At 41.4% G+C, this 12,091-nt stretch overlaps 1 protein-coding gene across 9 annotated transcripts in view; it reads right to left on the bottom strand.

The window, feature by feature from the left end:
• PLCH1 (phospholipase C eta 1) overlaps positions 1 to 12,091 on the bottom strand; it is a 359,933-nt gene that overhangs the window by 135,661 nt on the left and 212,181 nt on the right. For all 9 annotated transcript variants that reach the window (XM_068280865.1, XM_068280866.1, XM_068280870.1 and 6 more), the window contains one exon: positions 3,610 to 3,853. In XM_068280865.1, coding sequence (XP_068136966.1) covers positions 3,610 to 3,853 — 244 coding nt within the window. The remainder of the gene's footprint in view (positions 1 to 3,609; positions 3,854 to 12,091) is intronic.

Here is a 12,091-nt window from a genome sequence, read left to right as displayed (position 1 = left end):
CCAAGTCAGGGAAGCTACGTGCCGGAGACCAAGGCATGGTTGGCTCAGGTGGTAGCTGCCCACAGGGGCTTAACTGGATAACCCACAGTGAGTGTAGTATCAGATATTGCTCCCTATCTAATCTGTGCTTTACATGGGCAAACCAAGGACTCTAGGAAAGGTGGGTGGTGGGCTGCGGAGATGGGGAGGGCAGAGAGGAGCGGCACATGGGAACATCTGCAGGGGGCCACATCTCCCACATAAGGCGCCAGTATGCACAAGCCTACAATGCCGTATGGGAAATCTGCCCATAAGCATTTCAGTTTGTCTGGTGACTAATAACGAAGTGTTCATTATAGACTTATTTTATCCTTAACACACAATAGTAAAACAAGACCTTGTTTGTAGCTTAAAAGGCTAACAAGAAACAAGTCTGAACAAATATAACAATTTCACACAGTCAAAAAACAAAACAGCAGACATTCCAAATTGGAACAAAATGGCCATGTGAGTTATCCAACAATTTGAATTTGCCAAGGGCCCTTTTAATGGTCTGATGAACTATGATTTACTGCAGTTGGAAAGCATTACTCCGGACCAGAGTTCCTTCTCAGAAGTGCAAAGGCACACAATAATCCAGCACCTTCATTTCCACTTAATAATATACACTACACCCCTAAACCACATCCCTGCTGCACAGCTGGCAAACCTGTGAAAGATCCACATCGGTAAATCATAAAATATTTCCCCCACCACCAGCCCCTCCAATGGCACCTCTATGTATGTGCCCAGTGCCCACAATGCCTTATTGAAAATCCAATACTGGCCTTACAATGTTGCCCTCAGGATTTTAAATACTGAGCTGTAGCTGAGTGGTATTTTCTAGCATCCAAAGGTACCCTTAGCTACAACACAATCCACAGTTAAGAGCTAAATAGTGTGCACTGGCTAAGAACGCCTCTCAAATCAACAAAGCAGCAAAAATAAATCAAATACTTTTAGACACGACAGATTCACATTGTGTGCAGTTAGTGACACCTAGTCCATCTCTGCTCCAACAATAGTAAAGCAAAAAGCCAAGCGTGAGAACATCAGCATGTAACGTGAGTACTCGTGTCCCTCGAGGTCGCTTAAAGATCCAGCACGCTAGATTTTAAAATGACAGTAACCCCCAAGCACACCGCTTTCCTCCTTACCCCGCCCAGCAGAGGCTGCTCTGTTGTGTCATTGTCCTTCTCCCCTCTTGTTATAAACAGACATATCACTCGCCCTGTACATTATTCATACACCACAGTGCCACCCGCAGGATTGAGCTTGAACCTGATAGGCGACACTAGTCTACTACCTCGTGTCCACAATTTTCATTTCAAATACAGCTAAAGTATTGTTATCATGGCATGCATGTATCTACCCTACAATGGAACTATTTGCATAGGTCTGTAAGAGACAAGCTGCAGATGTTTCTAATAATTATGTATTCTTTATGTTTATTTCATTATGCACCCCCATTTTATTTACAGAAACAGTATTAATAAAATGAGGTGAGGGGGATGGGTGTCCAGAAACTATTTTACCTTGGGGTGCTAGTGATCAGAGATAACAGCAACTGCAAATAAAGGATTGCATAAAGAAGCACAGCAAACAACAAATGGAAATGAAAAGATTCATGCCTCGGATGGAGTCTCCGCCCCTCAGTATGCCTGCTGTCCTGTATTACACTTTATCTGTACAATAGCAGTCATCTTCCACCCCAAACTCCCTCAGCCTATTCCGCTGTGGCTCCTGTCAAGCGTTGCTGCCAGCTGGATTTGCAATGGGCTCAGTGCATGCATCAGACCTCCAGCTGTTCATTTTATTCTCACTCAAACAGATCTGGAGAGAATAGATGGGTTTATAAGGTATAGTCATTAAAAGACAACATAAACAAGTCCCTGTGACAAGGCTACATGCATACAACAGTATCTCCATTCACTTTTACATAGCCAGCATTTGACAGATCTGCAAAGTATAAAGGCTACTAAAGTGGACCTGAACTCTTGCACAGGACAGAAGGAAAACATAGAAAAATATACCCTGTATGTATTTAGAGAGTTTAGCCTGTCTATTCCCCCCTCATCTGGGATTAAACACAAGTTGTAATTTGATCTCTCAGTTGGCTGCCTCGGCAGAGCAGCTAACTGGTAAACACAGGATGTTAACAATATGTTTGCTTCCATGAAAGCAGGAAGCAGACAAACTGCAGATTTTTTCAAGGTTATTATGCTGCTGCATAACTTTTAGAGCAGAGAGAAAGTTCTGAGTTCAGTTCAGCTTTAATTGTCTGGCTTTTGGTAAAATGTAACATTATCTGTAGCCTTACAAAGCCAGATGTGGGTGATTCTAATGGCTCAGATGGCTTCTTGTAGCAGCTGAAATTGACCTAAATTTTAGGTCATGGGTAATTTCAGAGCAGGGTTAGAATTTTCTACCTTCTCTGGAAAGGCACTTTCCAAAGTTGAAAGCCATGTGGGTTGGTTGCTTTAAGGGTAGAGGCGATAGGCTTGCTGTTCATTTTTCCTGCTAGGCCCCAGTCTGGACATGTACATATCAAGTTGTGAAAAAAAAGTGTTCTCCAGACATGCACATTTTTTAAATGACTAAGGAGTGTTGTGCAGACAGCTGTGGTGGTCCAAAGTCCTCTTTACATCGCTTGTAATATCTTCCAGCCTGGCAAGTGTGAAAGAAGCCATTGGATGTTTTTTTTGTCATCCCATAGGCCTGTTTACACTAGCAGCATTGTGGTGCAGTCCATGTCACCCTGTATTGACCTCTTACGCACATTGCCTGGGGTGTCTGTTTACTTGCACAGTTCCATTCTGAAAAAATGGCTGCGCTGTGCTGAGCATGAAAAAAAGTCAGCAGCATTCTGATGTGTTGCCTCATTCACTTCTATTGAATGGGGCTGTGCTAAGCCATACTGTACACTATCATAGGGTTGTTCGATGTGCATCTCTTGGTTCTGCTACATATGTGAACAGGCCCTATGGCTTCATAAATAAGGCCCCAAAATGTATTATAGCCAGAGAATCAACAGGACAGAATAGCAGCTAAAATTTTCAGGAGGTGGTTAACAGCAGTTTCGAATATAATTGGTAACTGAATAGTGCATATGATCCTCAACTAGTAACTGGGCGTCACTAGGGTTGGTGTTGCCCGGTGTGGAAACTCATGGAGTCACTCTTCTCTTTTACGCCATGAACCTCCAACCTCACCAACCTAAACAAAACCAATAATACTTTTTTGCAGTAACTTTACTTGTTACATTTGTTGAGAATGAGATTGGAAATGGGATATACTGGACCCATTTTATATAGGGGAGAGACGAGTTGGGCAATAGCCTCATCTATATTTACATAGCCCTACTCCACTGTCCCTTAGCCTGGAGCTTGGTGTCATCCCCTCTGCTGGTGACACTTGGTGCGGTCCGCATTTACCGCACCCCCTAATGACGCCACTGTGACTGGGAACAAGTGCCATAGACATTTGTTCCTTGTACTGAGCTGTGATAAAATATACAGTAACTCAGACTTACAGCTGATAGACAGTATGCACACCACGTTAAATCACATGATTAACTACAAAAAAGGATATTGATCATGGGTCCTTTGCCTTTTTGCCAGAGAATCTTCATCACTGATGCCTGCCATCAGGTATTTTAACCCTGTGATCCACGTTCTGGCCTCTTCAGGGTTGGATGTTATAAGATCCAGAGATTCCATGTGGTTACCATGGTAAATGGTAAAACAGCAGGTTGGGTCAAAGTTTCCTTCTGCATGGCGATGAAAGATTTCAGATTGCCTCCCTTCCGTGACTTTATAAATTGAATCAATTATTACTGAAATGAGAAAAACAAAATTAGGCTTTAGATGAAATTCTCAAAGGAACTCGTGTTTTTTAGTTCATAAAATATCTCTTCTCTAACAAGAAATTTCACAAGCATGCAGTCAGTTTATACAGGCAGTAGTGTTTATATAGGCAGTAGTTTAGCTGGTCTAAGTATCTGTTAGCAGGGTGAGGGTCAAAGGGTTGTGGTGCTCTGACAGCCTGCTAAAGAGTCAGTTCATGAATAGCCTGTAATGGCCCATACTCACGAGGGACTTTTGTCGCCTCAACACGCGGCGCGCGCGTGTTGCGGCGACAGGTCGCCCGTGAGTATGGGCCGTCGCACGCGCGCGCGCCCCCGAACTGTCGCCCGTCGCTATGTCGCCATGCGATTGAAACTTTCAATCGCATGGCGACAGTCGCCGCTGCCCCCCCGCCGCAACTGTCGCTAGTCCGCGTGAGTACGCGGACTAGCGACAGCAACCTCCATTGAGGTTCACAGACCTTCCGGTGAGCTTCCGGCGGGGGGAGGAGGAACGTCAGCGACAGCTTCCGCCTTGCCGCTGGTCCCTCTTCCGCATGTGTACGCGGAGGGACCTGGCGAGAAGCTGTCGCCGGCCTGTCGCCCACACGCTCACGTGTGCTGGCGACAGGCGAGTTTTGCAGCCCGTGAGTACGGGCCTTTAGGATGGATGGTGTGAAAGTAAGCCTTATGTAGGACATTCAGAGCTCCACTGTGGGTGTCTATAGATTACAAGGAGAATGTAGTTGCTTTAGAGAAAAATATAGTAAATGACATTATCTAAAGCAGGAATTCTGATTTTAAAAGTATAAACTGCCCAAAACTGTTAAAAATACCACAAGTCCTTCAGATGAGCTGAAGATGATGGAATAAGGGGAGACAGGATAAAACATTTGGCAAAAACACAAACAGGAATAGTTACAGTAGATTGGGGAGTTGTGAGTGGACACTGGCAAAATTATCTATCGGTGTCTGCACGGAGTTTACTAACCCTAGAATGACTACATAAAGTCAGAGTAAGCAGCTTATGTCTGTAATAATAATAATAGGGGAAGGGGAAAAGGGCAAAGGTGTTTTGAGTCCAACCATACTTCTTCAAAAGAACAATCATAAAGGTATAACAGATTCACTTTATTGTTAGCAAAATTGTAAAAATAACACAAAACATATCAAATGCCGAACATTTTACATGTAACATACATGATAAGACCATTTAAAACAAGATAAACCTCCCGAGAGCTTAAGTCTGTAGATACATTCAAGAGCAACTTTACATTTTCATGTGTGACTGTATTTATTTTATACACCGCTTACCTTTGTGTTTGTTGGTATGTTCTATTAATATACTCAATAAACTTATGAGTAAAAAAAAAGAGAAACTTTCCCGAAAGAAAGTAAGTGGGAAAAAAGTGAAAAACAAGAAGATAGAACAAGAACTAGATTAGAGAGATCAAGAAATGATTCATACAGGCCGTGTAATTCATTGATATAATTTGATCCTCCGCAAGCCTGCAGACCAGCACCTTTACTGCTGGCAGGCATGAAAGCAAAAAAACATACAGCACCAACTGCCCTTATCTATAAAGACACCCACTAATAGTGTGATAGTATAGAAGACTGTATATATATATATATATATATATATATATATATATATATATATATATATATATATATATATATATATATATATATATATATATACATACTGTACGTATATGCATGTAATTATTTTATTTTTTTCATTTGAAGTTAGGTAAGAACTGTGACCCAGGGTAATCAAAGCATTACCAACAGTTTTTTCTTCTAAAACTGTTCTAACCAGCAGAGGAACTGTTCTGCATGATAGTAAGAAAACTTCTCAAATCCTACTTAATAGCAGCTGTTTAGCGTGGATTTCTAGAGCTGCACTACAGTTAAGAAAAGTGCAAATCCAACCCTACACTGCTGCAGATTAACTACTTGATGACTGAGGGTTTTTTCCCCTTGCCGCGCATGAATGGAAAGTCTATGCACTGTCTGCTGTCCCTGCGATCGCGTTTCCATAAGTGCACATGAAAGCACATTATATGGAAATGAGCCCTCAAGCACGTGTTAAATGGGATGGCTCTATGCATTAGAAAGACAATGCTATTAAGGTATCTAGAACATGGCAAATATGAGATCAAGTTAAGAAAAGTTTAGTTTACTTCAGATTTGCTGTATCTGTTAAAGGTCAACTGTAACAACTGTTGAGGGATATGTAGGCTGCCATATGTCTTTCCTTTTAAACAATACCAGTTGCCTGACAATAATGTCAGAAACAATAATGTCAGAAACATCTAATATGCTGCACACAGAGGTGCTTGGCAGCTACAGTGACCAGTACTAGTTATTGCTCCCGTTATTGCCTGATGAAGCAGGTTTGATACTGCGAAACACGTTGCATTGTGGAGTGGATAAATAAATGTCATTGTTGACTATTAAATCAACAAATTCAGTGTCTACTTACTGGCAAGGTAAGTCCACTACTACTTCCCATTTTAATTTTTTTAATGGTTTTATCTCGTTATTGGCGCCTCTGTTCCATCCTTGCTACATTCTCGAGTCCACCCTATGTGGAGGGTTGTTACTCTTGTCTCCTATCTACAGAGAGTGACTTCTTAACCTGAGTGGGATCAGGTCCTAATGCTCCCCACCCGCCTATACAGTGGTTGCTTTAGAGGTAACCCACACTTTTGTGTATAACAGCACACATTTTGTCTTTCTCCATAACCTGGTTATACTACATACTACACTATATTGGGCTCTCGGTGTCCCTTTCTCTTTTTCGCCAACTGATATGCTGAATGTTTGTTCAGGGTTTATGGCTAAAAGTATTAGAGGCAGAGGATCAGCAGGATAGCCAGGTAACTGGTATTGCTTAAAAGGAAACACATATGGCAGCCTCCATAGCTCTCTCATTACAGTTGACGTTTAATTGATGAATTGGGTCAGGGGAGCTGAAGCAGATTACCCCATGTCTTTTTGCATGAAAATTTTGTAAACACAATCAGAAGAGATATTAAAGAGGAGCTGCCAGCCATACTGTCTCAGAAAAACACATATATAAGTAGATAAATACTTGCTCTAATTACATAACTTATGTATTGCCCTGTCCACGTTTTGATTTTAGTGATTTTTCTACAGTAAAAAAAGAGAAAAGCATTTCCCATTTTAGGTGTGGCTATTTTGAAGCCAATTCTGATGTTATTTCCTCCCTTAATCTCCTCTGCCTGATTTGCCTGCCCTTCACTATAGAAAGTGCATTGTCTTAGCATGAGAAATACTGGCCAGTCAGAGAGGAACAGAGGTGTCAGAGGGGAAACCAAGAGGGAAACAGGCTTCAGCCAATCAGGCTGCATTAGTTAAGTCTGAGGGGAAGTACAGAAGCAAAAAAGGACAACCCAGCATGCCCTGCAACTTCCTTTTTGTGTACCAAATTTTGCATGTACCAGATAAGAGTCAGGTAAACTGGGGAATGATCATTTATCAACAAGAAAAGTAATAGTGATTTTAACTGTTGGATTGCCTGGTTAGTATCCTTACTACTTGTTTACCAGATAAAAATAAAGAACTGATTTTTTATTTTATGCCCGACAGTTATGCCTGGCATACACGGGTCGTTTTTTTCTTATCAATCGAGCCACTGATGGGCTTGATTGTTATATCCGACAGGTTCGATGACCTGCCGGATAGATTCCCCGCTCGATCCCGGCGGACAATAGCGGGGAATCGAGCGGCTGATAAGGAGCGCCGGCGGGGACGAGCGGGAATCGATCCGCGTGCACGATTGCATATCGGCCATATGGGAAGCTGTATTGGCCCACTTTAGGAACTGAAATTGCACATTAAACCTGGTACTGATGTCTTACAGTCTCTACTGCCGCAGAGGAAAGCATTAAAGATCAGCCAGAAAAATCAAGCCTAGCCAGTCACTTTTCCTTCACACAGAGCTAGCTGCAGTTGTCAGACAACACCTGCAATACAGGTGTATATTCAGACTGTAAATAACCAGGTGATGTTCATCCAATACCTGTACGGGGCTTCAGTATGGAACAATGACTGCCTGAAGTTAGTACAGGCTGAACCAGTTTCCCTTCCTATGTTCCCACATTACTCATATTTCACAAAGTGTATTTGGCAGGACTGAATAAAATGAATATTTTAAGTGTAAATGTCTAACATGTAAAAGTTAAGGCGTTTAAAGCACAGTTGCTGTTCCCTTTGGTAAAACTCTGTGAAATGTAATTACAGAGCACTGTTTGAACATCAAAGTCAGGCTTATCATTCTTTATTTAAGAAAGGGTACCCTATTTTTAGATAATGACACACTCTAGGGACATTTCATTTTATAGTGTTGTAAATCTCAAGAATTTTCAAGAGAAAGTGTGTGGGTAAGATACATGCTTTCCATTAAAGATATATACTAATAGAAACATATATTTTATTTATAGAATATGGAGGGAAAATTAGGTCAAACCCAGTCAATTACTGAAAAAAATGTAAAAAAAACTTAAATACTTGATCAAACTAAGCAGTTTTTCATGTACAACACACTAATTCATCACTTTGTGTAGTATGTCTTGTGTGCGCTATGTGTATTGTGTGTACTATGTGTACATTTTGTACTATGCGTGCATTGCTTACTTAGGCCTTGATTCACAAACCGGCACTAAGCCGGTTAGTGTGCCTTATCACTTAGTGGGCACAAACTACAGCGTTAACCTTATCTGAGGTTAGTGTGCCTTATCTGAGGTTAGTGTGCCTTATCTGAGGTTAGTGTGCCTTATCTGAGGTTAGTGTGCCTTATCTGAAGTTAGTGTGCCTTATCTGAACTTAGTGCCCCTTAAGTAGCTTTGTGCACACTAAAAGATGCGCAAAGCTACATCGCGCACTGCACCGCGCACAGCGTAATGTGTCAATCTTTGCGCACGGTGCGACGATAACGTTGCACCCGCTATACTATAGTATATAGCGGCTATACTGTATACGATGCGACCATAAGGTCGCATAGGATTCGACGATATTGGTGCACTGATGCGTTGTTTTGGTCGCATCCTAAGCGACCTTAAGGTCGCATCATGTACAGTATAGCGGGTGCAATGTGCGATGTAGATTTGTGCATCTTTTAGTGTGCACAAAGCTACTTAAGGGGCACTAAGTTCAGACAAGGCACACTAACCTCAGATAAGGCACACTAACTCAGATAAGGCACCCTAACGTCAGATAAGGCACACTAACCTCAGATAAGGCACACTAACTCAGATAAGGCACACTAACCTCAGATAAGGCACACTAACCTCAGATAAGGCCACTAACTCAGATAAGGCACACTAACCTCGGATAAGGCACACTAACCTCAGATAAGGCACACTAACTGGCTTAGTGCTGGTTAGTGAATCAAGCCCTATGTGTACATTGTGTGTACTATGTGTTTTATGTGTACATGTGTACTGTATGTGCTATGTGTACTGAGTGTACTGTGTGTACTGAGTGTACTATGTGTACATTGTTTACTATGTGTACTGTATGTACTATGTGTACATTGTGTGTACTATGTGTTCTATGTGTACATTGTTTACTATGTGTACTGTATGCGCTATGTGTACTGAGTGTACTGTGTGTACTTTGTGTACTATGTGTAGTACTATGTGTACTATGTGTACTGTGTGTACGATGTGGCACAAGGGACTGATCTCACAATTTTAAAAATTATCTAACCAATCACTGACCACTCCTACGCTATGCAGACATTGGGCCTGACTTATTACAGCTCAATTAAACCCAGAGTTGAAGAAAAGCAAATTTAAACAGCAATCAGGATAATACATGAAGGTGCAGTGAAGCAAACTGTGTACTGAATACAAATATTATTTTCATGGGGTAAATGTGCCTGGAACTGCAGTACAGCATGCTTTTTCCTTCTCTGTCTGCCGTTGCTGAATGTGTCAATCAGGTGTGACGCAGAAAATAAGAATAATAGTAGGTACTAGACTACATTTCCCTGAATCCAAGCATTGCAGCTAAAGTCATGTGCCTGCATGAGGAAGTAGAACCTGTAGTCACAGGAAGTTAGTGGGAAGACCACAACTCTGAACAGGAAACTAGCACACTCTACACATCTTGAGTGTGTATGAATAGTTCCGCAGCTGCAGCAAGCACACCTACACAAAGGAGTTTTCAATTTCAATTTCCCAAAGGTGATACTTTAAATGTTACACTATTCGACACAGTCGCTTTCAGAATTTGATTTATTCAGTTTTGGGATTAATTGGACTTTAGGAATCTTTTGAACCACGGATAATTGGTAGAACATAACAATTCCTGCAAAATTAACCCAGATGTATTAAAAGGCATCTGCTATTCAGTGAAAAGGCTCATTTAGGAATTGACATTGCGGACCTGATGCAGCTTGAGAAAGGAGCTAGTTTAGGCTCAGAAATGTCACCTAGTCTGTAACATCGATCCTGTCTTTTTTTAATGCAATTTTTACTTTGTGGCTATTTTTTGTATATCGTATTGGACCTTGTGTATGTATGAGTGTGCAAAGGGTTAATGAAACATGCTGTTTGGAATTTAGCAAGTTGGTACCTCTATCATGTTTATTTTTTTTATTATTCCAATAAGGGCCCGTTTCCACTAGACGCGAATTCATATTCCGATTTTCTGCAATGGCTTTCCAACCAATTCATATTATTGGAGTAGGTTCCAGTGAATGCGGTTGTGCCATTGCATAGTAATACGATGCGATGCCCGGGAGAAATATGGATTGCATGCTGCAGATTTCCGCACCCCACATTCGATTCCCCCGCAGTGTAGTGTATAACCGCATCCGCACTTATACGTGGTCCAGGAAGACAACCGCAGAGAGACGCAATTCGGAAGGTCAGATGCAGAAAGCATCCGGCTAGTGGATATGCGCCCTAACGGAGGAATAAGCCTATATTTTGTTTCTAAACAGGATTGTGAGATAGTACCACTATTTCAATCCTTCTCCATCCCAGTATTGTCTCATATTCCAATAATGACACATTGTGCTGACATAAGGAGTGCAGCCAAACTAGGCTACAAAATTTAACTTCACATTCATGTTACTTAGTGCGTGAGAGAACATGTGTACACAAACAGATAGACATGGCCAAGCTGTGGTTAAACTGAAGTTGAGTTGTGTTTTTATGAATAAAGCACATTCTACTTGGCCTTGGAAAACTGAAAATGCATTAAAACTATGGTATGTAGGCAGTACACCATGGTACAAATGTAATTTGTTGCAGCTGTGGTGATTACACACCACTGTTCATGTACACAGGTAAAAAAGTTAAACAATTACATTAAAGTGTACTCTAAATTTAGCAACACCAATACTAAGACTGCAAACCATGCAGTCATATCACCTTTTAAAGGAGGCACTGTAGTGACATAGTAGAATGTAGTAACTTATTCAGAATACACACGTTTACATTAAAGTCAATGGGTATCGTAAAAAAAAAAATCAGTCAGATACTTACCTAAGGAGAGGGAAGGCTCTGGGTCCTATAGAGCCTTCCCGCTCCTCTCTCGGTTCCCGTTCCAGCACTGGCTCCCATGTAGCAGTGTTTGACCAATTTGGTCAAATACTGCTCTCTCTGTCGCTGAAGGAGGCTTCGGAGGTCTTCAGGAGCCCGAGTATAGGACCCAGAGCCTTCCCTCTCCTTAAGTTCTATAGGACCCAGAGCCTTCCCTCTCCTTAGGTAAGTATCTGGCTGATTTTTTTTTTTTTACTGATTTCCATTGACTTTAATTATCCTGGTTTCAGCCACAGAAACACTTCCTATATCTATATAATGCTGTAGTTTGATATGTACCCCTGCCTTTCCAGTGATGTCACAGCCTAGACTATTTAGCTACATGGGATTCTCCTCCCAAAGCATTCTGGGAGACCGGTATTTTCTCTACTGGCTTTGGAACACAGAGTATACACACATGCCGCTGAGATGTACCTGCCAGCCATAAAGATGTCCCCACTCATGATACATTTCTGAATGTAACTCAAGGTAAGGAATGGTTCTTTAAACACTAAATAATTTGTAAACTAATATTGTAAAAATAAAAATCAATTTTATTAATTATGTTATTTTCAGTATGTGGGAATTCCACGGAGCTCCAGCAAGTTCCAAAATCCCACCCACATAGCTAGTTCAATGGTGCAGAGGTCATGCAATAGCTGCA

Source organism: Hyperolius riggenbachi, chromosome 4 (assembly GCF_040937935.1).
Source record: "Hyperolius riggenbachi isolate aHypRig1 chromosome 4, aHypRig1.pri, whole genome shotgun sequence".
Classification (NCBI taxonomy): Eukaryota; Metazoa; Chordata; class Amphibia; order Anura; family Hyperoliidae; genus Hyperolius; species Hyperolius riggenbachi.
This window is presented reverse-complemented; position numbering and strand designations above follow the sequence as displayed.